The following is a 27,215-nucleotide window of genomic DNA, read 5'->3' as shown; positions in this document are numbered from 1 at the left end:
CACACACACACACACGGACACACACAGGTGCATATGCTGAAAAGGAGAGTCCAGAGGACCCACAGCCGTGGTAGCTTTCTTCCCCGATCATCCAGGCCGAGAAACAGGTGGCTCATGCGTCCAGGTCACTTTTGCTGATCTGGAGAGTGGGGAGGCGATGATGGAACTCGCAAACTCACACCAGACCAGCCAGAAACATCCCCCTCGCGCCTCCCCAGCCATGCCAGCAGGCTTTTCTTTCCACGGTCCACCCCCCACCCGCAAGTCAAACTTTGCAGAACTTCGCTGTTGCACAAGGTGCCCTGCAAACACCCGGGGTGGGAGAGTAGGTTTTCTTTACTAGTTGGGACCCTGATATTGGGAAACTTGTTTTCTTTTTCCTAACAGCGTGGGTAGCTGTGCTGAAGTTTACCCCTGCCCTCTGTCTGAAATGTTTCTTGAACAGATTAATAGCATGGAAATTCTGCTGGGGAAATATTTACCTGATTAGGAAAACAAGACCTTTAGAGACAGACATTTAGCTGCATTTCCATAATGTATAAATTATTTGCATCTCAATGTAATGCTAATTGCTAAGCCCATGCTGATTGGAAATGAGCCCAACTAACCCACGGATGTTCACCAGGGCCTTGATACAGCTTCACCCTTCCAGCCTCATAGGTTACGCCGGCACAGGGGCCCTTCTCAACTCAGAAAAGTGCAGGTGCTTCTGCCCCATGCAGGCTCTCCGTGGGAGGATATTCTTTGTGGTGACCTACATCCTCTCCCCCAGGGAAGGGATTTTGTCTGCTGATCCAGTGCCGTTTGCTTCCAGTGTGTCCATCGTCTCCTGGAATTTCCTCCTGGTTAGTAAGCTCCTCTGTTGAGAGGCTGCTCAACCCCTGGTCCGAACCCCCCACATAATTCCTTGTTATCCTTTTTTTACTTAAATTTTATTTTTGATGTGGACCACTTTTAAAGTCCTTATTGAATTTTCTACAACACTGCTCCTGTTTTATGGGGGGTTTTCGGCCGAGAGGCACGTGGGATCCCAACCCGGGATCAAAACCGCACCCCCTGCATTGGAAGGCAAAGTCTTAACCACTGGACCATAAAACACACATGTTTAGAACGTCATCTGTATCAGAATTACTGGGGTGAGCCTGGAGGGGCTACGTGGCTTGTACAATGCAGACTCCTGGGCCCTTCTCCCAGAGGCTCTAATTCAGTAGCTACCAGGAGGGGGTCCTGGAGTCATCTCTTAAGCGCCGCCACCATGCACAGCTATGGATGCTGTTCATTCTGCGCTTGGAGGTACAGTGATCTTGGCTAAGAGTCTTTATGCTCAGAGGTAGCGGAGCTGGCAGAGCAGCCTCTGTCAAAGGTGAAAGGGGGCCTAGGACTATGGAGCCCACACCAGCCGTTGAACACAAGCCCTGAAATAGATGCTGTGGTTTTGGATGCCTCCTCCTAGACCCGGTAATTCACAACCACTAAGACCAGGCAGGAGCCACCATCTTTCCCAGGGAGGCAGAGGGTCCTTTGCAAAGCTCCCCTAAACCTTCTTCTCCAAGATGCCCAAAGTTCTCCAAAATGCCCTCTCTCAATGTGGTGGTAGTCGCTAGCTGTGTCCGACTCTTTGTGATCCCGTGGACTGTAGCCCGCCAGGCTCCTCTGTCCTTGGAATTCTCCAGGCAAGAACACTGGAGCGGGTAGCCGTTCCCTTCTCCAGGGGATCTTCCTGACCCAGGGATCCCACCCGGGTCTGCCACATTGTAGGCAGATTCTTTACCATCCAAGCCACTAGGGAAGCCCTTCTCCAAAGAGGCGTCTAGAGCTCTTTGGAATCAAGTGTCTCCTTGCTGATGGATGCCCCAAAAGCCACGACGGTCCTTTCCCCACCGGGGAGTTTGCACTGAACACAGCATGTCGGGTCACCTACGGAGAACGAGCGATGGCTCTGGAGCCCACTTGGGGTATATTTTTTAGCGAACAATTAATTCACCAGAGATGAGTTCATGTTGATGAAACAGTTGTCTGTCCCTTTATAAAATAGAGGAGCTGACCTGGTAGGTGGACATTTTAATCTTATTGGAGATCCAGGCTCCACTGACGCAGAGTAGAAGTTATTATCATACTTAGCTATTTGGAACAAGCAGCGTTTTAGTGGGTGGTTTGCTTAATAGGATGAGAAATCTTTAGCTAATAGAGAACCCATTTCTTCTTCTGATGTACATTTAATTTTTTACCAATTATGCAGACCTATTTGTTTCGCCATTGTAGCAAAGCAATTGCTTATTCATAAGCATCAAAGCTAAGGCACGGATGACTTCCAGTGCCTGGAAAAATTGTGCAGACTTAAAAGACAAGGGGATCTAGTCAGCCTTCTTACACAGCACAGAGCCTCTAATGCTCCTGTGGATTGTGGATTATTAGAACGACAAATGGAGATATATCTATTATAGTTACTAAGGTTGTAAATTAAGTTTTTCTCGGTTGTGTCTGACTCTTTGCAACTCTGTGGACTATAGCCTTCCAGGCTCCTTCTGTCCATGAAATTCTCCAGGCAAGAATATTGGAGTGGGCTGCCATTCCTTTCTTCAGGGGATCTTCCTGACCCAGGGATCCAACCCTGGTGTCCCACATTGCAGGTGGATTCTTTACCATCTGAGCCACCAGGGAAGCCCCGATTAAGGTTTTCACCATGTTTCTTAAACTCCAGATGTGCCTCTGCCTAAAGGTTAGTAACTAAGCATAATAAATACTTCAGTGATCTTTCCATGAAGCTTCCTTGGTCTCTCATGGAATCTTTTCCTATCCTGACTTATACACAACCCACGTAGCAAGCACAGCCTTGAAAGATTTCTCGCTGAGACAAACGTGTGGCCACTTTCAGAGGAGAGTGCGCTCACAGTTGGCCCAATTTCTCCCTGACCTGGAACTCGGGCCTGAAATCGGGCACAGATAGGACTGTAGGTTAAAATGCAGGATATCCAGTCAAAATCAACTTTCAGATCAACAATGGGAACTTTTTAGCATAAGTATATCCCCTGCAGTATTCGGGATAAACTTATACTGAAAGGTTTTGTTTTATCTGAAATTAATGTGCAACTGAGCAGCACCCTTTTCATTTGCTAAATCGGGAAATTCTTGCAAGGGTCCTGTCCACACTAAATATTCTTGCTGTACAGGCAGACTTGTTTTATTGCATTTTGTTTATTGAACTTTGCAGATACTGCTTTTTTTTTTTTTTTAATAAATTGAAGCTTTGTGGCAACCCAATGAAAATGTTCACTTTGCACCCAAATCTTGGAGAAGGAAATGGCAACCCACTCCAGTGTTCTTACCTGGAGAATCCCAGGGATGGAGGAGCCTAGTGGGCTGCCGTCTATGGGGTCGCACAGAGTCGGACACGACTGAAGCGACTTAGCAGCAGCAGCACCCAAAAGGTGTACTGGAATGTTGATAGCAGGCCTCTTTAAATTTTTGGTTGTTGAGGTATAGTTGATTTCCAGTGTTGTGTTTAATTTCTGCTGTAGAGCAAAGTGATTCAGCTAAACATATATGTAGGTATATATATATACATCCTTTTGCATATTTTTCCGTTTTATTTTATCACAAGTTATTGAATACAGTTCCTTGGCTATACAGTAGGATTTTGTCTGTCCATTCTCTGTATAATGGTCTCCACTTGCTGATCCCAAGTCCCTAATACACCCCCCCACTCTGCACCACCACCCTGACAGCCGCTGGTCTGCTCTCTTATGTCTGAGAGTCTGGTTCTGTTTCATAAGCAAGTTCATCTGTGTAATAGTTTAGATTCCACACATACGTGATGTCATGCGGTATTTGTCCTTCTCTGGCTGACTTCGCTCGGGATGATAACGTCTGGGTCCATTGGGTTGCTGCAAATGGCTTTATTTCCTCCTTTTTAACGACTGCGTGATATCCCACTGCGTGTATCTCCACGTCTCCTTTATCCATCCCTCCGCTGCTGGGCGTTTCAGTTGTTCCCACTCCTGGCTACTGCGAATGATGCTGCTGTGAACATAGAGGTGCGTGCATTTTGTTGAACTATAGTTTTGTCCAGCACTTTTTTCTTAAGGGCACTTTTCTGTCCTGAGGAATGTCAAAAAGGAATTTAGTAAGTGGAGGCTGAAATTTCAACGTGACCAACTGGATCCATTTGTCTACTTTATGATATCCACTGCTCCCAGCTCCATCTCGTTACTCACTGACACGCGTAAGTGGATCACAGGAAAATTACTCGTGTCTCTAAGGGATTGTCTAATCCTATTCACGTTCCTTACAGAGACCTCCCTTGCACAACGGAGGAAAGTAATATGCCTGGAGCTATGAGAAATGTCCGCTTTTATTTGTAGTCAGAGGGGAAATGTCATTTCCCCCATAAATAGATACATTTATTTTTAAATGAAAAATACTCAGGCTGACTGAAAAAAACAGCATGATGAAAACTTGCAGACCCTGCTCAGAGGACTGTAAATGGAGTGGCCTTTCCGGAAATTGGTTAGACCAACCTGTCAAGGCCCTTGGATCAGCAGTTCAACTTCTGGGAATTTGGTTCAAATTGCTGATTGTTTATATAGGTTAAAGATTCTGCAGTGATATTTTTAGGGAAAAGAAAAATTTAGGAATAGCCTAAATGCCCAGTGGTTTGAGAAGGTGAACAGTAATTTGTACCACTTGAAATGCTTCTAAGGGTTTTTAATCATATGGGGGAAATGTTTGTGTTGTGTTCAGTGGGAACAAAAATAGTCTGCGGTTGTATAATGTGATCATCCCAGTTATGTAAAACCACTTGAAAAAGTGTGGAAGGAAATACAGCAAACTCAAAAAAAATGTTTTTTCAGCTGATGTGATTTCAATTTTCTTCTGTATACTTGTAAGTTTTCCAAGGTTGCTTAAGTCTGCATTTGTATCTTTAGAAATAAGGTTATTAGGAGGAGAGTTTGTGCTGGGGGGTCCTTGCCCAATGGCAGGATGGATTGAATGGCTAACCAGCCCTGCCTTGACCAGTTAAAACCATTAAATGTATTAAATTGATGACATTAAATGAATGTCCTGCCTGGTTTTACGCCGGGACTTTACATTTGGAGCCGATGTGATGCTATTTCCACGGGGTTCTGGGCGATCTAAAGACAGTCCTGGGTGAATGAGTGTGTAAGGAATTTCTTCCAGGAAAGGCATGAACATCTTTTTTCCTTCCGTTTCCTCTTGGCTCTTGATCAGCGATAGACTGCGTTCTGTCACCCAGCCATCACACCCCGCCTTCCCTGTTCCTCACAGCTGAGTCACCTTTCAGGTGCCCGACAGGTTCCAAAGACAGGACTGAAGGCAGAATGTTGAAGCATCAGAATCTTCCTCCGCCCTTGAAAATCCTTTTTTTCTCCCTGAAACCACCGGGACTTTCCTCTTCCCCACCACGATCAAAAGCCAGGAATGAGTTTGGTTTATCGCTCCATCTCCAAGGCCGTCTCTCCTTTCTTTGGAAATGGAATCAGAAATTATCCTGAAGAGGTAATACTTACTGAAAGATGGAGAGGGAGCCCTGGGTCAGTGAAAGGAATCTTCTCTGGTTTATTTTCAAATGCATCTCTCTTGCATTTGCGTTTGTGGAAGGCATGTGACAAATCGCATCTCCGTTGCAGTTCAATTTCAGGAAACCAGTTGTTGGCCAGGAGTAATTTATGAGCAAGCAAGTAAGCACCGGAATGTTTAAGGATCTTTTGCACTGAGATTCCCCATCTCCCACCATTTGCAGTACGAGTTGTTGTTGTTGTTTTTTAATATCTTTTATTTTATTTATTTATTTGGCTGAACCAGGTCTTAGTTGCAGTGCGTGGGATCCAGTTCCCTGACCAGGGATTGAACCCCGGACCCCCTTGCACTGGGAGCCAGAGTGTTAACCACCGGACTACCAGGGAAGTCCCAGCAGTAGGAGCTTTTCCTCACTTGCTAAGCTCTGCTTCCTGGGGTAGGCCAGCCCTTTTACACGGTCCAGTGGTGTGTGTGAATCGTGAAGCTGGAAGACAGAGTTAGTGCCCGAAGTGAAGGAGGAGCTTTCCTGGGGTGGATGGGAGGGAGCTGAAGGAGTACGCCCCCATGTGGCGAGAGAGAAGCACTGCGCCTTTTAACATCCGGGAAACCGAGAGCAATGACTCAAATGAAAAAGAAAAGGATAGATTTGGGACTGAACAAAAATGCCCTGGAGCCATTAAAAACTAGAGTCCCAGAGGCTAAGGAATTTAGAAAATATTTCTGTAGTCTTAAATGAAACAAGTGGAATATGAAACTGTATATTAAGATGTGTAAGCCACATACACACTGCTGTATTTAAAATGGATAACCCACAAGGGCTTCTCCGGTGGCTCAGCAGTAAAGAATCCCCCTGCTGATGCAGGAGACAGGAGATGCGGTTCAGTCCTGGGTGGGGAAGATCCTCTGGAGGAGGAAATGGCAGCGTGCTCCAGAGTTATTGCCTGGAAACTCCCATGGACAGAGGAGTCTGGCGGGCTATGGGCCACAGGGTCGCAGAGCCCGATGTGACTGAGCACAAGCATCGCACAGCAAGGATTTAGGAAGAAGGAGTTTTTTCCAGGGACCTGAAGCGTTCTGTGTGTAGCGGACGAGAATTTGCCTACTTGTGCTAATTCAACCAGATCATCTCCAGTAATATCTTGGGGACATTTCTAAAGCTCCTGTGGCTGATGATCTGTTAATTAGCGTTCCTCTTATTCTCTGGTGGCCTGAGCGTCCATCTCCGGGCCTATTATTGATGGATTTGGTCGATTACATCATCACAGGGGCAGCAAACATCCTGTTCCTGCTGAGTCTGGGCCCATGGGGGACGAAATGAAGACTACCTTGGCGTTTATCTAGCAAGATGAAGTCTGAGGTCCTTGAATCTGTAAGGACTCATTGTTCCAAAATCTTCCTTGTATTTTTTTTTTTGGAAAGATGATAGAAAGTCCCACCTTACTTTCTGAAGCATCGCTGATGGGAAGTGATTCAGAGCCTGTGATCTGAGGACATCAGGCCCTTTCACAGGGGAGGAAGTCACACCCCAAGGGGAGGGGGCTTATCTCCTCTCTCCCCAACTTCCCCAGCTTGTGCCCACCAGACCCCGCTCTGTTTTTTGCTGTACAGCATGGTGTGTTGGTACAAGCATCATGTCCCTTGTTTGGGGGAGAAGAAAGAAGGGGACAAATGTGTGCAATAAAGTCACCTCGTGATTCAGCTGGAAAAGGGAGCCTTGGTCTGGTCTGTCTGTTCCCTGTGGTCTTCATTCTCACATTTAGCAACGGGGTGCCCCCCCGGCAGGATGAAGAGCGGGGCGGCAGGCTGAGCCCCGGCCTTGGGCCCCTTCCGGGTGTGGGTGTGTAGATGCTTGAGTTTAAGTTTTTAAAACATTGGGCTTTGATGATGGGCAACTTTGAAGTCTTTCCACCTTCTTTAAAGGATTGTAACCCAGTGTCCCTGGCTTGGTGTTAATAAATATATCCTACGGACAGCGGCTTTATACTTAAAACAGTAGATCTAACGGGTTAAGAAATAGTGTCTTCATGGTTTCAGGTTTGTGGACGAGCGGGAGTGATTATAGATATGAGGTTTCCACGGAGCCTTTTCTGCCTCTGGTGATGCAAGCTCACTGGGTCTCTCTGAACTTAAGTGTCTTGGATTTCAAGTTCCTAAATGTCACTGTGGTGGGGGCGGGCTGCAGTCCATGGGGTCTCAAAGAATCGGACATGACTGAGCGACTAACACACACTCTTGTGAGCATAGGGGTAGGTCACCACGCCACCCCCAACTCCCGGTCAACCGCAGGGCCCTGGTTAAGAGGTGGCTTCTGGAGGCAAAGGACCCAGCTGGACTCCTGAATCCAAGATGAACTCAGGACTTGGAATTCAGGGCTGTGACTTGGAACCAGCTGCTCTACCTCTCTGTTCTTTAAGCTCCTCGTTTGTTGAAGGGGATCATCTCTACCTCATGGGGCTTTTTTAAGGAAGGAGGATTTGTTGAGACTAAGTTCTCAGTATTACCCCCATGTCACTGGTGAGGTTTTTCATTCCTAAACCCGACATCGGCTGTTTCTTCCGCAAAACGTCCTTCCCCTTTGCCAAATCCTGCTTGAAAAGTGCCCAGACCTCTCCTCTCCCAGGAAATCTCACGGGTCGATCCCTGATCCCACACCAGGCTCAGCTGTTGCCTCTGTTAAGGGGTCACCCTTTGTCTGCGGTGCTGGCATCTTACTGGACAGAGTGTGAAGATTTAACCAGCCTTCCCAGGAGAGGCGAGAACATTCACGGCTGGGGACGCACCCTTCGTCTCGGTGATGATTTATCTGGACTAATGTTCCTCGTTGCAGGCTCATTAGCAACTGTTATCAAATGCTGGCTTATTTACCTTTCCCAGCGCATCAGACGTTCGCACCCTCCCGTTTCCCACCAGGGAAAGGCAGCCACATCCGTGTTCACACTTCGGCGAGGACCCTGAGGCGAGGTGCGCATCCTCGCCTGGGTTTATCAGTCTTTACACCTCTCGATGTTCCTGTTAAACGTGTGTTTGGTGGTGGAATTTGCTCACGAGGCTCCTGGCTCCGTTGCTGTCTGTGCGTCACTTGCAGGAGGTCTAGAGTCGGATCCTTCTGTGACAGTGACAGATATGAGCGTGGCCTCCCCATGCTTTTTTGGGACAGTGCACTTCTGTCCCTTCGATTCAAGAGCGTGATCCATGTCCAACCGTCTGTCCTTCCTGAAGTTATGAAAATCCCAAAGGGAAGAGTTATTCCTTTATTTTATTTTATCTCTATCAACTCCCACCAGAGAGCATCCCTGTTGGGGCTGTGTATTCAGAGGAGAATCCGGGTGTCCACTGACTGGCCCCGGAGACAGCTGAGTGCCCCCCATCACTGCACAGCTTCCTCTGTGCCCAGCACTTAGGCCTGCTTGCTTGTGCCTTTGGTGTTTATGGACTTAAAATCCCACGCATTTTGTTCAGTTCCACGACAAGCCTCTGTAGCCTGAGTTATCAGGTATTGTCAACAATTAAAAAAAAAAAAAACGAGGTGTGCCGAGAAGCACACACCTGTGCACACACACACGAAGATCATCTAATATTGGAGGCAAGAAAGACGGTACTAGACTTCCCCGATGGAGCAGTGCATAAGAACCCACCTGCCAGTGCAGGGGACACGGGTTCGATCCGTGGTCTGGGAAGATCCCTCGTGCCTTAGAGCAGCTCAGCCTGTGCACCACAGCTGCTGAGCCCACGTGCCTAAAGCCTGTGCTCTGCAGCAAGAGAAACTCTGCTCCGAAACTGGAGAGTAGCCTTCGCTCGCCATGACTAGAGAAAAGCCTGAGCAGGAACGAAGACCCAGCGCAGACAAACTAATTAATTTAAAAAAGATAGGCGGGTCCAGGGGTAACTGCATACTTGCGCGTGTGCACACACACACACACACACACACACACACGTGCATGCACACACGTATAGACACCACAAAGTGAATGTTGAGCTTCTGCTTGTGCAAGTATCGCCTTGGAGGAGTCGCAATCCCCTGAGACAGTTGCACCCTCCAGGGGCTGGTGTCATGCATTGTGGCTCACGATCATTGGAGGGCTGATGACCCTGGCACTTGAGAGGATGGATCACAGGCCCCTTCTCCCCAGTGGCTCTGAGCCTCCGCTGTCCCTGGGAGAAAGCCCCCAGAGGCCAGCTGGGGAGGAGCGAGCCCACCTGCCCTGCACATCTTTCTTCCTCTTCAAGCTGCTTGGTCTCAGCAAACCACCGCGTAATGGTTTGTTTTTTTGTTGTTGTTGCTGTTTTCATGTTTTGATGTATTCCACTAAAGTCTGCTCATCTGAAAAGGGAATCGAAGATCTGATCCCATTTATGCAGTGAGAGTCTGGTCTTGACATGAAGTACCCAGGATGTGAGATAAGCGCCCTTGTCTTGCTTTTCCGCCAAGAGTAAGCAGAGGCCGCACCACCCTCCTGGGGTCAGGGGTAACGGAAGCCTCCAAGTTTCTTACTTTGATGTTGGGAAAAGTTTTCTGCAGTTTTCAGCTCAGAGACAAGAATGATTTTACTTGTGAAAAACGTGTCCCCAGAGAAGGGAAGCGGCCACCATGGGGAGGCCCCTGCTGGCCCTGTCAGAGCAGAGCCTCAGTCAAGCTTCTGCTGTTCCCCCCAGCCTGGGAAGTCACACAGTTTATCCTCCAAAGCAGGACACTTTTGAGAGTGCAAGAGGCCACTAGTAACCCCCTTGGGGGAGCAAGTCAAAACTGGGCTGTCAGGTCTCACTGCTCGCGGTGGACATCCCAACGACAGGACCTGGTGGCCTGTCTGCGTCGTCCGAGTCAGGGTCTGCAGGCTCAGATGATGGAGAGACTCTACTTTCTATTTGTGCCACCGCGGGTTTAAGATTTGATCAAGACCCTCCTCCTCCGGGAAGCCTCCCTGATAGGTAAGGGGCTGCGAACCGCAGCCTGGATTCTCTATCTCAGTCTTGCTCTCCTGTACTTCAGAGCCGGGCAGTTTGCCTCCATTAGGAATCGGCAAATCACCCATGGATATTTGGGATAATCTGGGCACTTGGGAAACCATGAGTATTTGGGATAATCTGATCCTAAGAACAGAGTAATGAATGAAGGTGTGGAGGACCAGATGGATGCATGTACGGACCATTAGGAAGTTAGGAAATAGACCTTGTCCGGTCGTGCAAGCTCCCCCCACCACTGCTTGTCCAAGTCGCAACGTACCTTCTTTCTGACGGCTCTCTCTATGTCCCTCTCTTTCTGCTCAGACAAAAGTGAGAACGGCGAGGCGTATCAGAGGAAGAGGGCGGTGGCCACCGACCTCGCGGAGGGCCCCGCCGCCCCCGGGCCGCCTCGGGGCAGCGTGGCGCAGCCAGGAGGCAGCAGCTGGCGGCGGATCGCACTGCTCATCCTGGCCATCACCATCCACAATATCCCAGGTGAGAGCCCGCCCGAGCGTCCGCAGTGGGAGCGTCTTTGTCAGCTCAGCGACTTGAAGCGGGGCTTGGGCAGCTGTGGTGCGGGTCCTTTCTCCAGTGGTCCCCAGCCTTCTTGGCATCTGGGACCATGCTTCTGTGGACCGGGGCGGTGGGGGTGCTTTGGGGATGATGCGAGTGCACCACATTTCTTGTGCACTTTATGTCTAATCTAGTGCTGCCGTTGGTCTGACAGCAAGTGCCCGTCTGTGGCTGGAGCCTGGGGACCCCTGCTTCAGGGGGCCGTGGGGGAGGGAGCGCCAGTCTTTCCTGAGTTTATCTTTCGGGTTACTGGCTCTGGATTGGTCATCGTATGTTCCAACTTCCTGTTCCAGTTACTGCAGACAATTTCACTCCAGTGTCCACCTCTGAGTTCCTTTCTTCACATATTTGATACCAAGTTATTTGGGCACAGATTCATTAGCTATTGCCTCTCGTAAATATGGAATGTCTGTGGCTTTTCTTAATGCTTTAAAAATTTTTTTTAAATGTTTGTTTATTTCTGGCTGCATTGGGTCTTAGTTGTGGCACGTGGGCTTAGGGATCAAATCCACATCCTCTGCATTGAAGGGCAGATTCTTAACCACCGGACCACCAGGCAGGTCCCCCTGACGCTCCGTTAAAGTATTGAATTCAGTATCGTTTTACACTGGTGTTTGTCTCACCTGCTTCCTTCCTGGGGGCATCTTTCGGAGATATCCCTGTCGTTACCACGTCCAAGGTTGTACTGCTCACTGCATGGCAGGCCAGTAAATCAAGAGGTGAGTTGTTGGGACAAGGAATAGCAGCTTTATTCGGGAAACCAGCAAACCAGGAGGATGGTGCACTCACGTCCCAAAGAATCTTCTTGCCTGAGTTGGAATTCAGGCTTCTCTTATACAGAAAGGGAGAGTAAAGGTGAACATTTGTTTCCTGGTTCCGGTCAGCCTCCGGGGGGATGTGTCCCTTCCTCCTTCTTGCAGTCATTCACAGGTGAGCCTGGTCAGGATGCCCATCACCTGAGACGCAGGGTTCCCAGAGATGGGCCAGGCAGATTAATAACCTGCACCCCTTGCAGAGGAAGTGCAGAATCTTAACCACTGGGCCATCAGAAAAGTCCTGTGTTATGTATGATTTAAGTCTACAGGCACATCCCTTTAGTGACTGACTTAGAATACAGAGGTTCCTCCCGATTGCATTGTGATCCTTTCCTTTTTAGCAAATTTGAACCAATTTGTTTCATGTCTTTGGATTTATTTTCGTTGAAAAAAAAAACTTGTTGGTGTTCTATTTAAAAAATAATATGTTTTATAGAGAATAACTAGAAACAACAGCTAAATATACAGGAGATACTATTAAAAGCCAAGTTGAGGGATGCTGGGGAATCCCTTGTGGTACATTTTAAAGTTCCATCTCTACGGCCTACTAAATAGTTTATCTTGACAACGGCTTGAGCTGTCTGAACCTCGGTGTTCTCATCTATAAAGTGGGGATAATGCTGTGACTGAGATGACTGGGCTATTCTTTACAAGGTGATCTACACTACTTTGATAAATAAGATCAGATGTGTACATACACAGTATATACAGTACTGCGGCCGTCTGAGCATGTGAAAAGCGGAAGCTGTTATTAGCGTGGATAACGCTCCTGATTCCTTCAGTCTTCTTTGAAAAGTACTTCGTTCACTTCGTTTCAGTTGTGTCGGGTCCGGGTCGCAGCGTAGGCGTAGTGGTTTGTGGTGCGCGGGCCCAGCTGCCCCGAGGCGTGTGGGGTCTTCGTACCCGGACTGGGATGAACACCCCCACCTGCACTGGACCTCCAGGGAAGTCCCCTCACTCCTTCAGTCTTGAATTCTTAAATGCTCTGATTCATCTTTCATAGTTTTAGAGCTCAAGTTTGAGTGATGACCTTGTTCAGGGGGCAGCCCCAGGTGATATATTACCTGAGTCCTTGCAGAGTTCATAATGTCACCCTGTTACCCCAACACAGGTGCGAAGGCTGCTCTGGGCAGAGCTCGCCAGGGGCACGTATTTCTCCTTGAAGCCCTTGTGAATACTGTTATCTTCTGGCTTCAGTCTGTGGGAGAAAAGGCCACAGCCAAACCGAGTTTATCCCTCGGTGGGTAACTTGAAATTCTTTTGCTTATGCAATGAAGATTTTGGGGGGTCATTTTTAGAGAAGGCAAAATTTCAATATATTATGTATTCCAGTACACACACACACACACACATACATACATACATACACACATGTATGTATATGTGTGTGCTCAGTCACTCAGTTGTGTCCGACTCTCTGGGACCCCAAGGACTGTAGCCCCCCAGGCTCCTCTGCCCATGGGATTTCCCAAGAAAGACTACTGGAGTGCGTTGCCATGCCCTCCAGGGGATCTTCCCAACCCAGGGTCAAACGTGCGTGTCCTGCACTGGCAGGTAGGTTCTTTACCACTGCACCACTTGGGAAAACCTTACACGTGTGTGTGTTTGTCTCTCTGTGTACATATGTGTGTGTGTGTATAGACATGAAATGTGTCGAAAGACTAAGTGTCTAATTACTTTTTAGGCTCAGGCTTTCCTCTAAACGAGAAGCATTTTCCTCAAGTATTTCTGTCCTGATTCTTAGGAATGTCTATCCTATGATCATATAGGCTGATTGGCTTCATTTTTTTTCAGCCTCTGTTTCCCTCTCATTTCCCTCTTGGCTTTTTCCCTTTGGGTAAAAGTCAAGGTTTTGCCCAAAAACAGTCAGCTATTTTGATTGTTTTCCTGGAGCTTGCTATACAGTATGGATTGAGATGATATTGTATGTGGGACCCCCGGGCACAAATCTGACCAAAGTGGGTTTGCCCCCGTGGAAAGATCTGGTCACACTCACACCTAGTATTTTTTTTAATTAATTAATTTTTAAAATTTATTTTTTTATTTGGCTGTGCCAGGTCTTAATTGCAGCATGCGGGATCCTTAGTTACAGCATGTAGGATCTAGTTCCCTGACCAGGGACGGAACCTGGCTCCCCTGCCTTGGGCATGCATGGTCGTAGCCACTGGACCTCTGAGGAAGTCCCACACCCCCAGTATCTTGATGAGCCCACTGGGAGACCGACGGCTCTGCAGAGGGCAGCGCCCAAACCTCCACAGACATGTTCAACCTGTTAACTGCAGGTTGGAGTTAACAGGTTGAGCACATTATTGGAGAAGAGAATTATGGATTCAATTCTCAATCCTTGGAGAAGAGAATTATGCTTATGCTATCTTTTCAGTCACAGTAATTAGTGGCTTTCTTTCTGCCACGTAAGATTCCTTGTTTAACCAGTTGAAAAAGAATAAAGATCTAAATATAAATATATGTGCTTCCCAAGACTCCAGTGGGGCTCAATCCCAGAGTGTCAAGCTCCTGACTTCAGTCTGAAGGAAAGTTCACTGGCACCTTCGGGCAGCTTCGTCCCCTTTGATGAGCACCGTTTCAAGAGCTTCTCTGTCACCAGCCTACCTTTGAAAAGGTCTCTTCTTTAACACTTGCCTTCATGGTTTATTAAAAATTTAACTAGAGCTTTGGTGTTCCCAGAGACTCTGGGTTTTAAGATAGATTTTCACAGTGACTAAATGGATAATTGATTTTTTTTGAAGTTTTTTTGTCTTGGCTGATTCAGTTTTACATGTCCTGGGGATGACATTTTGTTTTAAAAAATTATTTTTTTAACTGTGGACGCCGAAAGCTTGTTAGCGTGTGTGCTGTCTCCCAGAGGTTCCTAGAGCTTGAGAACGCACACAGGTGTGAGCGCACACCCGGGGCACTTGGGTGTGCGCTCATATTTAAGACACAGGGCAAGGATAAAAGCGTCCTTAGACATCTGTGGCTCACAGTCCCGTGAAGACTCTGCTGAGAGCTGTGGATCCTCTTGTAAGAGACGGTTGCACGCAAACCCGTTTGCAGGCAGTTTGGGGTATTCACAGGCTTCCCTGGTGGCTCAAATGGTAAAGAATCCGCCTGCAGTGCAGGAGACCTGGGTTCGATCCCTGAGTTTGGAAGATTCCCTGAAGAAGGGAGTGGCTACCCACTCCAGTATTCTTGCCTGGAGAATCCCACGGACAGGGGAGCCTGGTAGGCTACAGTCCCTAAGGTCACAGAGAGTCAGACACGACTGAGGGACTAACACTTCCAGGCCCTTGGGTGTTCACAGACCTCACGAAGGCCACCCACAGCTCCAGAGTAGGATGGACCCCCTGCTTTAGAGAAACAAACTGTCCAGCTGGGCAGGTGCTTGAAATGTTTCCGGAGAAAAGGGTGATGACTGACGGAGGCCAGTAGACCTGAGCCCTGCCGGCCCAAGGCGGGGTTGCAGAGACTCCTGAGGGGAGGGTCGACTCCGCACTTCACAGTCCGTCTCTGGCTCAGCCTGGGGAGCTGAGTCCTTTGGAAAATGATCTCCCAAGGAAACCTGCACGCTTTCCGTGAACACGACCCCACTCTGTAGCCTCTGGAGCTCCCTGTGTCCTAATGGGCTTTCCCTGCAGCGCTGGATACACTCCAGGGCTCAGAGCCTTCCAGAGATTTCCAGGCCTTTGGAAAACAGGCTGCCATTCTGTGTCAGAGTGGAATTAAAAATCAGCCAGCCATCGAGTTTCTATTAATCTCTTTTCATGAGTAGCTTATGGTCTTTGTACTGAAAAGTTAAATTTAGAGCTTAAAGGGATTCTAGAAGTTATCTCATTCAAGCACTGCTCCATTTGAAAATTTGGTGGTTGGAGGAGGGACAGGGTGCTAAATGATCGTGGTGGTTCCTTTGCTCCATTTGAAAATTTGGTGGTTGGAGGAGGGACGGGGTGCTAAATGATCGTGGTGGTTCCTTCCAGCACTGGCCTTGAACGAGTCAATGAAAAATAAGTAGCATTAATACTTTATTACTATTGTTTAGTCGCTCAGTCATCTCTGACTCTGCAACCCCATGGACTGTGGCCCACCAGGCCTCTCTGTTCATGGGATTTCCCAGGCAAGAATACTGGAGTGGGCTGCCACTTCCTTCTCCAGGGACCTTCCTGACCCAGGGGTCGAACGTGTATCTCCTGCATTGGCAGGCGGGTTCTTTACCTCTGAGCCACCAGGGAAGCCCAGTCCATTATTCCATTTATTTCACAGCGTTCACCGCTCCTTTCTGGGTGACACCCCTCCCTCCCACATCCTGTATCTGCTTCTGTCTTGATAGTTATTGCTCTCAATGGCAGTTATTTATATGTATTTATTTCCCCCTCGTAAATGGAGCTTCTTATAAGAAGGCCTGTATTGTCTTCTCTTTTTTCAGAAGCAAAAGAAAATGTTATTATTTTTTTTAACTTTATATTTTATGTTGGGGTAGATGATTAACAATGCTGTGATCGTCTCAGGTGGACAGCAAAGGGACTCAGCCATACACACACCTGTTTCCATTCTTGCCCAAACTCCCCTCCCATCCAGGCTGAGCAGAGTTCCCTGTGCTGTACAGCAGGACTTCGTTGGTTATCCGCTTAATATAGCCATCCCAAACTCCCTGACTATCCTTCCTCTGATCCTTCCCCCCTCCCTCAGCAGCCATAAGTCTGTGAGTGCTTCTGTTTTGTAATAAGTCCATCTCCTTTTTGGAGCCGTGTTGAGTACAGTTCGTACTGAAGTGCATTATCTATTCGGGCTCTGGGGGTGGCTGGCGCCTTTGGGGACCTGCCATCCTTCCCATCAGGGGACCCAGGTATCCCAGCTTCCTCTCCACCTTGGCCACCAGGTGGGCTGAGGGACGCATTTACGCTCTGTGCATCACCAGGATACACTGGACTTGCCTTGCTGTCTGACCTGACCTGAAAAAATCTTTAGAAGAAGCGGCCAGGTGAGTCACTTGCTTTATGCAGTTTCTTCGCATCAGAGCCGAGAGTCGAGGTTGCTTTGCTGGCTGTTACCGTGACACCCACAGAGCCGGAGGTCGCTCTCCGTGTCTCTAGAACCGTTCGACCATTGCTTTGAATCATGTGACTCATCTCCCTTCACGGCTCCTAACAGACCCCATTTCATGGCTTTAAACCAAACGCTCGACGTTTTCATCAGAAGTGATTTTGTTTCAGGGAACAAAACCTCACAGATTTATTCCTGTGTATGTTAACACTGGTTGGTTATCTTGGGATCCTGGAGTTACGGGATTACAGCTGATTGTTTCCTTCATGTTTCTGTGAGAGTCATAACTCAGCTCTTCTATAATGAATATTTGTGATTCGTGTAAGTAGGTAAAATGGTCTTTTTTTTAATTGAATTATAGTTGATTTACAGTGTTGTATTGATTTCTGCTGTTCAGTTATACATTCTTTTCAAAAAGTGCTTTTCTCTGTTGTGGTTTATCACTGGATTTTGAATCCAGTTCTCTGGCTATCCGGTAGGACTTTGTGGTCTATCCCTCCTACATATAATAGCTTGTATCTGCTGACCCCCAAAATGCTCTCCACCACCTAACCACCTCAACATCCCTCATCTCTCCCCAACATACACAAAAAGTATGAAAGTAAAGTTATTCCTTTATGCTTGAGAGACTCTTCTTGGAGTTGTTTGAATTACTGGTGGGAGACAGAATGAAGGATTGTATTAGCTTCCAATGGAACAAATTCTCCCTAACCTAGTGGCTTCAAGCAGCCCAGATTTCTTCTTTACGGGCCTGCAGGCCAGGAGGCCACATGTTGGCAGGGCCACGCTGCCACTGGAACTGGCCTCTTGCCGCTCCTGGGGGCCGCTGGCTTTCCTGGCCTTGCAGCCGCACGGCTCCAGCCTCTGCCTCCATGGTCACATTGCGTCCCCTTCTGTACCTTTTCTCCCCCTGACTCATTCTTATAAAGACCCCAGTGACTGCAATTTGGGCCCCACCCAGGTAGTCAGCGGGCGTTACCCCATCCCCAGATAATCCGGGATCATCACGTCTGCAGAGTCTCCTCGGCCAGGAAAGATGCCATCCCCGGGGCCCAGGGATTGTTGGTGGCACAAGCCCCAGCACTCACTCTATCCTCCTGTGATCTCCACCTGCTGCCCGGGGGGCTTTGCAGGGGCAGCCGTGAGCAGGTGCAGGAAGGAGCCAACAGCCAGAAAGAAGAGCTCATTGAGTCTTCATTTTCCTGGGGCAAAGAAGGAGTAGAGAATTCTGCTGTTATACGTGGACCTTTCCAGGAAAACCTCGATGCAGGAGCCGCTGATTCTACAGTGATCTATATGTATGTGTTTGGTTGTGTCCGACTCTTTGTGACCTCGTCGACTGTTGCCCACCAGGCTCCTCTGTTCTTGGAATTTTCCCAGCAAGAATACTGGAGTGGGTTACCATTTCGTTCTCCAGGGGATCTTCCCAACCCAGGGATCGAATCTGCATTTATGGCGTCTTCTGCATTGGCAGGTAGAGTCTTTACCACTAGTGCCATCTCACTGATCTATGCTTCCAGAAACTGGAGGGATATTTTCTGCAGCCAGAGACCCAGGCTCAGTCAGTGGGTAAGCTGAACCCTACTCAAAACTACAAATCACTGATGCTAGAGGCCACCACTTCCTGAGGCCTTCTGAGACTTCAGACGTCCAGTGCTCCTCTAGACAATTTAGATATTTGAGACCCTGGTTTACATTTTGGAAACTGAGAGCCAGGGAGGTTAAAGACCAAGCTCACGGGCACAGAGCAGGTCCTGGTAGAGTGAGGTCCACACACATCTCCACACGCCTCCCCTGCTGTACATGCACGCTCAGGCATGTCCGACTCTTTGCGGCCCCATGGACTGCAACCCGCCAGGCTCTTCTGTCTATGGGATTCTCCAGGCAAGAATGCTGGAATGGGTTCTGCCATTCCCTTCTCCAGGGGATCTTTCTGACCCAGGGATCAAATCCGGGTCTCCTGCATTGCAGGCAGATTCTTTCCCGTCTGAGCACCAGGGAAGTCCACGTGCCACCTCCATCGGCCCCTCGAACCTCAATGAGCATCATCACTTTTCTTCCAGTGGATCACAGAGCTTTTCAGCAACAGTTCCAGGAATGTTCAGGAAATGCTTCTCACTCTTTGAAGCTTGCCACATCAGATGTTAATGCCTGCAGCATCACATCGGCATGTTGGTGTGGGGGTCACTCCTGATGCCTCAGGCTCTGTCCAGCAAGGAGATCTTGGCAGAGGAAACCTGGACTGGAAGCCTCATCCTCGCCCAGCGGCACCTGCTGCTGTGGGCTCTGCAGAAGTGTGTGTGGAATGGTCACCGTGCAACCCCCACAGCCCTCTCTACTGTCGAGTGGGGATGAGCGGGACCCAGGCAGACAGTCACCTCTTTAACCACATCAAGGAAGGAGGCTAGCACAGGATTTAGAGACAGAAAGGCCAGGGCTGGGATCCTGGAGCCACCAGATGCTCTGCTAGCTGAAGATCCTTAGGTGAGATTATGGGAGTCTCAGTTTTCCCAGATGCAAAATGGGAATAATATCTTGTGGTTATCTTGTGGTTCAGTGTCCAGTGAGATGGCAGCAAGCAAAGCCACTCCCGTGTTGCCTGCCATGGAGTGCGGATAACCATGGCCAGGACACAGTAGGACCTGAACAAGGTTAATTTCCCTCACCTCCTCCCGGCCCCTCACATCCCTCCACCTGCCTACTTTCAGCTTCCTTTTTCTCCTCAAAGATCGCTTGGTTCTGGTCTTGGTGGTCTCGGTGGGACCGTCTTAGATCACTTTTCATTTCCTCTTCCAGAGGTTACACCTGAAGATAACATTTACTCCAGGCGTCTGGAAACACTGTAACATTCTCCTTTAATTATCTGGTTCTCAGTGGGAAGCCTGATGCGATAATTAGCCCGGGCTCCTGTCTGGGGTGACATTCCGCCCCGAGCTCTGTGCTCCTGCGTATGTGCTGTGGCAGAAACTCCTAGCTCGCTCCCAAATCAGGCCGTGGGGTCGGAAGGTGAGAACTGGCACAAACTCCCCAAGAGTGAAATCGCAGCTCTCGGATCCCTGCGTCACTGCTCAAAAGCGACAGGGCAACATTAGATTCACCATCAGCTCCGGCCTCGAGGCTCCAGACACACAGGTGCCCGAGTGCTCGTCTCTGGCCATCAGAACAAGAAGTCTCTGTTGGAAGGCTGCACAAGGATGAGGGTTGAAATCAAAACCCATTTACACATCTCCTGGGTTACATCATCCTGCTACATATTATGTGAATTAAAGGGAAAAAAAGTTAAAGCAAGAGAATGCAAACCTATTTTTGTATTAGGACTCAAAGCTTCCTGTGACTTCCAGTCTTTCTACAATTGCCAGGCAGATATACAGGGGTCCTCAGCCTCCAGGATCTAATGCCTGTCGAGCTGAGGTGGAGCTGATGTAATAATAATAGAAAGAAAGTGTACAATAAATGCAGTGAGATTGAATCATCCCGAAACCATCCCCCCGAGTCAGTGGAAAAGTTGTCTTCCACAAATCCGATCCCTGGTGCCAAAAAGGTCTGGGGGCCCCCTGCATGGTTTGTGTGAAGCCTTTCAGAGCCCAGCTAAGTACACTCCCATGTGGACAAGGCCAGGGCTTGAATCCTGGAGCCACCAGATGTTCCTCTATTGATCAGGATTAAATAAAACCCAGAATCCAGATCCTCGGTGGTACTTCACCACATGTCAGCTGCTAGAGAGCCGTGGCGGCTGGAGCTGCCTTATTGGACAGCCGGCTGAGGACAGCGCCACGCTCAAAGGAGGTTCTACTGGACGGCATCGCTGGCGTGTGGACCATGTAGAGATGTCACTGCACCAGTTATTCAGAGCGTGCTGGCCGCTGCTGCCCTCCTTAATCGAAAGTATGATCGTGCTGCTAAATAAAAAGTCCAGAGTCCCCACTGGCTTTACGACGATCTTCGACAAGAGTTTAATTTGTCCTTGCTTCACTGTGAAGAGAATGGTGGCCCTTCTAAAATGTTGGTTGATAAAAATACCCAGCACCCTTGCTTGCCTGATAACCCATCACAGGACCCCGTTGCATCTTCTGGTGGGTCTGTCTCTCTCCTGTTGAGTGACCTCGTTTGTTCAGAAGCTGTGCCACCTAACAAGTTTAGTCAATTGGTGACATTTGAGATGCAGTTTAATCAGTTGATAACGTCTGAGGTGCGTGCTTTATAATGGTCCCAGTTCATTCATATTCATGTGGGCTAATTTTAGGGCCCATTAATTATGTACCTAATAAGCCCCTGTTTATTCTGTTTTGTCTCCACTCCCTTGTTAGCTTTTATGATGTGGAGTTAAAGATAATTAAAATGTTACTCATGTTCTGCAAATAACAATTAACCAAGGGTGAATTCTGAAATTCTGAAATCAGAATTCCATTTTCTGTTCCCCTTTCTTTGACTGAGTGCAGTGAGTGAAATGACACCTAAGTGTGAGTAGCGGTCCGTTCCTGGTTGGCTCCAGGGAGAATGAACAGGGGCATGAATCTCAAACAGATCAGTCACGCTGGTGAGCTGTCAGAAAAAAAAATTAATTAGAAGATGATTCACAGTTCCCGGGGACAATAAAACTTGGAGATTACATTTGCATTATAGCAATTTAGACAAGCCAAATTCCCCCTTACTATGGATAAGTAAGAGTTAGGAGTCAGTCTCTCGTTTCCATCATATTTTGAAAATTACTGACCGTGTGATTGTTATGTATGACAACTTTCCAAGCTGAAGGAAGGAAGGTGAATAATTCAGGCTGCACCCCGCTCTTCACAGGTGATATGAGCATGAAGTATGATCTCTGGTAGCAGATGAGCCTGCCTGAGGCGTAAAGGTACCAGAAAAACAGCCGTGATCCTGATTACTGGACCCGGCCGTTGAATGTTCGGCACCTTCGCCATCCAAATCTCATTCCCTTTCAACTTCCGGGCTTTGCACTCATCAACTCTCTTCTCTTGGTATTCTTAACATTCAAAACTGTCACCTCCAGAGATCTTGCTCATTTGCTCCTCTTCTGTATGTTCTCAGAAATCCTCCCTGCTCTGCGATGGGGAGGAGGTGGGGGCCTGATGGCTAGGAAGAGAGAAAGGTTTCCGAATCCTGTTTTGAGGCGCAAACGAAGTCTTCTTAGATGTCAGTACAGCAAAATAGTCATTTTTCCCTCCTCCTCCTCTTCCAATAAAACACTTTTTTGTTTGTTTACAAAAACCACTAAGTCACTGTTGCAGCATCTTGGGTTTGTGTTTTGTGCCCCGTGCTCTGGGGTCAGCCTGTTTCACGTAGGGCCACGTAGGGCCTTTCTGTGTGCAGGGGGCCGTGTGGGAAGCCAGCCGATGAACTGATAGAGGACAGAGGTAAGCCGGGGCGGAGAGTGGAGGCGTGGAACTCCAAGCACTCAGTAGTTGGAGAAGGAAATGGCAACCCACTCCAGTGCTCCTGCCTGGAGAATCCCGGGGACAGAGGAGCCTGGTGGGCTGCCGTCTATGGGGTTGCACAGAGTCGGACACGACTGAAGCGACTTAGCAGCAGCAGCAGCATTTGGGGAGGGCGGATCCCAGGGTGTCTTTGGGGTCTGGTGAGGACATCTGGGGCAGGCACCTTCCCACGCTCCTGGGGTCCTGCCCTAATATGCTTGCTCCTCAAGACTCCGGATAAGTGCCAAGTTTTACCTCCCGGTAAGTCTGAAGAGTGCCCTGTTGCTTAGAGACAGGAGATGGTGCCTAGAGTGAAGATCAGGTTGTCAAGGAAACCAAGCCACAAATCCCCGTGCTTTCCTTTGGGTTGCTGGCCGGAAGAGTAGAAGGATTTTTGCTCTGACACCTGGAGGAAGAGACGCGGCTTCTTTTGCTACATGTGTTTTCAACAAATTGACGTGTTGTCCAAGACACAGCCGAGCTCGTACCCGAGCTGACAAGCAGGGAGTTGTTTTGCGTTGCTGTTGGTTATCAGTGAGTGCTTTCTGATACCAACAGAATCAAGCAATGATTGTAATCCTGACTTCTTTTTAGACGTGTGGACCCCAGGACCCAACCCTACTCTGTTACACAACTCGACTCTTGAATTCTGAGTTTTCATTTATTGTCTCAATAAATTAGATTATATGTGGCTTAGATTCATGTTACCTTTTGTTTTTTTTAAGGCAGAGGAGATATCCTTTGTCTCATCTTTCTGAATTGAGGGTGTTATGGACTGAAGTGTGTCCCCAAAACCTATACATTGAGGTCCTGACCCCCGGGACCTCAGAATGTGACCTTAATGGGAAATACGGTTGTTGCAGATCCATTGGCTAAGATGAGGGCACGCTGGAATAGGATTTGTCCCTAATCCAACATGCCCGGTTTTTCTCTTTCCATGAGGGGGAAGTGTCCCTTTTTGGAGATCATGGTGGCAGAAGCGTCCCATTTTCCATTCTCTGCCTTTGAATTATTTGCGTGTTTCAGATGGTGGTCATCAGTAAACCTGGACATCTTCCTCTTAACTCTGGTGCTCACGAGTCAGAAAAACATTCCCACGGCCATCCTGAAGGGGTTCGTTGTGGAAGCCACGAAAGTTCACATCTGCTTTCTGCTGTGGTATCAGCGGATGAAGCACTGAGGCAGGCTGCTTCTGGGGCTGGCACCCAGGTCTCCCTTCCCCTGCCCTGGGGGCGTTTACGGCACAGAGGGTCTTGTATCTCAGAGGAAACAGTTGTAGCTGAGAGTGACCCCAGGGCTGCCTGGTCCTCCCCTTCTGTGTTAGTTTCCTAAGGCTGCTCAACAAAGTACCAGAAACTGAGGGGCTTAAAGAACAGGCATTTGTGGCCTCACAGACCCGGAGGCTGGATGTCCAACGTCACGGTGTCGGCAGGGTGGTTCCTTCCCAGCAGGGAGGGAAGGGTCTGGTCCAGGCTCCTCCCTGGGGTTGTGGAGGGCCGTCTTCTTCCTGTGTCTCATCAATTGTCTTCCCTCTTTAAGCATCTGCTTCAGAAGGAGACCGGTCATGTTGCATTAGGGACAAGCCCTATTCCAGCATGCCCTCGTCTTAGCTAATGGATCTGCAACAACCGTATTTCCAAATACAGTCACATTCTGAGGTCCTGGGGGTCAGGACTATAACATATGGGTTTTGGGGACACAATTCAGTCCATAACACCCTGCGTTTCAGAAAGACAAGACAAAGGATATCTCCTCTGCCTTAAAAAAAAAAAAAAAAACAACAGGAACATGAATCTAAGCTGACCATAATCTAATTAATCACTCAGATGGGCACACTGATGGCACAGCAATTAATCTGGAGCTAACACAAGGCTGGAGGGACAGGTAATTTGAGGGATGGCTAAGTCATTAAATTGCAAGATCCCAAACTGCTGGAATTCCAACGGCCTCTATCGAGGTGAAAAATGAACAGACTCTGAGGGACCCAAGTAGAGTCCTGAAATTAGATCCCTCAAACATGCGATACAAGCATACTCAGGAGCAAGAAAAAGAATTGGGGCTTTAATTCAACGAGAGACATAATCATTCATTTGGTCATTATTTCTTTAAATATTCATTCCTAACCTCTTCTCCACTGAGGGAGCCCTGGGAAGATAAGTCAGCCCTAAAAGTGGTTTCCCTTGGGACTCCTGCGCCATCTGCTCCCTCCTCCAGGTACCCAAGGGTAGAAGACATTTACACATCCGTGAACCTACAGATGAGCCTCCCCACCACGCTGGGCTGGAAACTCAAAGACGGAAGCAGTGGCTGCAATGACTGGACATTTTAGGCTGGAGAAAGCAGATGTAGGTGATAGAATCTACTTTACACCTTGGAGGGACCACCGTGGGGAAGAGTCTGGGCTCATTCTGTGTTCTCTTCCAACCAAGCAGTGGAGGGCTCAGGGGGACAAATGTCAGCACAGCTGAAGGAACAGTCTTTTCAGTTACAGCCATCTAAGAATGAAATCTCCTGGCTTGCCTTGGGAGGTGATGGCGATGTCATAGGCAGCATCCATGGAGTGCCTACCATGTGCCTACGTGCTCTTAACATTTTCTTGGAAAACAAAGCCTAGGATCCACTCTAGTCAGCCATTCCTACATCTGCTATGGCACAACTGGCTCCCAAGAACCACTGAAGTCAGAAAATGCTCATGATCAAGACCACACCTTCCTTCCCTAGACCACAGAGTTTAGAAGGCGTCATTCCTTGTCTATAAGTGAACTGTTGTTCAGTCGGTAAGCCTGCAGCATGCCAGGCTCCTCTGTCCTCCACTGTCTCCCAGGGTTTGCTCAAACTCATGTCCATTGAGTCGGTGATGCCATCCAACCATCTCATCCTCTGTCGTCCCCCTCTCCTCCTGCCCTCAATCTTTCCCAGCATCAGGGTCTTTTCCACTGAGTCAGCTCTTTGCCATCGGGTGGCCAAAGTATTGGAGCTTCAGGTTCAGCAGCAGTCCTTCAGATGAATAGTCAAGGTTGATTTCCCTTTAGGACTGACTGGTTGGATCTCCTTTCAGTTCAAGGGACTCTCAAGAGTCTCTTGAGGGTCCATGAGATGAGAAGTAAATTTTTCTTTTGGAAAAGAAATTCTGTCCTTCACATCTCTGAGCTTCAGCTCAGGCTGAAATGTGTGAAAGCTCATCTCCACTATCAGGAAGTGATTATTTATTTGAACGCTTCCCTAAAATCTACTAGGCATTCTGTTGTGTTAGTTTGGGAGGATAGATTTCCTAGCTGTGCTATTGGCTCTGTGTTTTTTTTTTTTTTTTTTTAATTTGCACGAGCCCTTCTCCCTGCGTGGCCAGCAAAGAGTGAAGGGATTAGGGGTCTCCCCACTGGCTGTGATTGATAGGCACTCTGTGGGTGTGGATCACCCTGTCCACTAGCCTGGAACAGGTGCCCTGACCTCTGTTGCTTTCCTTAATATGCTCGCTTTGCACTCCTGGATAATTTGCAAATGCTTTTCAAGCGACTGTGCCATCACTTTCCAACGTTTTGCTTCTAATTAAGAAAGGGAATTGGATGTACTCTTGGCTGGCTAATTTTTTTTTCTCCCTGGCACGGGGATAAGGGTGGGAAGAAAGAGCAAAAGAAATAGCTAAGATGTTTTAGAAAATAACTCCCCGGTGCCACTGAGGATCAAAGCTGTGTCTAGGAGTTTGTGCCTGTAAGAGGTGTAGGGATCCCCAAGTTCAAGTCCAAACTGAGGAATACAGTCATGGAAAGTGCCTACACTCTATGACTGGGCAACCACCTTCAGGAACTTTCCTCAACTCAGAAATGTAAGCAAGATGCTTCTGAAGGATGCATGTGGGACTTTGACGACCAATGTATATAATCTCTCCAATCACCTCTTTCTGATTTCCCACTTAGGATAAGGGGTTGGCCGCCTGCACAGAAAACCTTTCTTCTCTCCTTTAAAGAAGCCTGGAAACAGGCTTGGGTTTGGCATGGGTATGGCAAATACAGAACAAATCCAGAGACATAGGTGTTTTCCAGTTTTGGCTTTGCTTATGGCTTTAAGGTTGCTCCGTCGTCCAAGATCGCCGCTGGCGCTGCAGTCGCCACTCCTAACCCCTCCACTGGTCTCCCTTGCCCCACCCCTGGGTGCTCGCTGGGCAGATGCTGAAATTTTTCGGGAAGTTTCGGGTTGACGAGCACTTTCACTGTTGCATTCGGTGCTGACACGCCAGACCGATGTAACTTCAGTCCCATCCGGTGTAACGTTCCTCCTCTCCACAAACAGCTTCTGGTCCGATTAACCTTAGAAGCCTGCAGTGGGTCAGAGGTGGGCGGTCTCTCTTTTCTTTGTGTTTTTTAAAATCCCCATATTTTGCTCATCTTGCTGGCTCCTTGCAGTTGAAGGAAGAAAGAAGGAAGTGGTTGTAGGGAGGGGGACTGTGTCCAGGTGGCGTCTCCCAAAAGGTTAGGTTTGTGATTTAGTCACGGGTGCGTTTAGCACAGCATCTTCTCCAGGGTGGACCCTTCATCCCATGGTGTCTGCGCCTCCTCATGGGAATACCCACTGGTGGGGACAGGGCTTCTCGTGACGATGCCTCAGGAGTCCCTTCTCTCCCCTGGATGGTCCTCTCTGCACAAATTCCATGAAAATCAATGTGCCCTTGTAGGTAGACCTCTGAGGGGTGAAGCCTTTCAGATTGTATCAAGTCACCTTCCTAAATGTCACCTTGGCCCCTTGCCCTCTGAAGATGCAGGCTACCCCCAGGACAGCCCCCTCTCATCCTTCAGCCACTGCAGTTCTCCCAGCCACCTTCTCCCGCCGAGACTCTTCCAAGGAGATGAGCAGAGAGCAGTTCTCCAGGGAGGCATGCCAAGCT

The 27,215-nt window shown here is 48.5% G+C and overlaps 1 protein-coding gene across 5 annotated transcripts in view; it reads left to right on the top strand.

The window, feature by feature from the left end:
- The window catches only part of SLC39A11 (solute carrier family 39 member 11), a 375,544-nt gene that overhangs the window by 259,570 nt on the left and 88,759 nt on the right, over positions 1–27,215 (top strand). For all 5 annotated transcript variants that reach the window (XM_070389009.1, XM_070389011.1, XM_070389008.1 and 2 more), the window contains one exon: positions 10,804–10,974. In XM_070389009.1, the coding sequence (XP_070245110.1) occupies positions 10,804–10,974 (171 nt within the window). The remainder of the gene's footprint in view (positions 1–10,803; positions 10,975–27,215) is intronic.

The sequence above is a fragment of the Bos mutus genome, chromosome 19, assembly GCF_027580195.1.
Source record: "Bos mutus isolate GX-2022 chromosome 19, NWIPB_WYAK_1.1, whole genome shotgun sequence".
NCBI lineage: Eukaryota > Metazoa > Chordata > Mammalia > Artiodactyla > Bovidae > Bos > Bos mutus.
The sequence above is the reverse complement of the archived record's forward strand: the minus strand, read 5'-3'. Positions and strand labels throughout refer to the sequence as shown.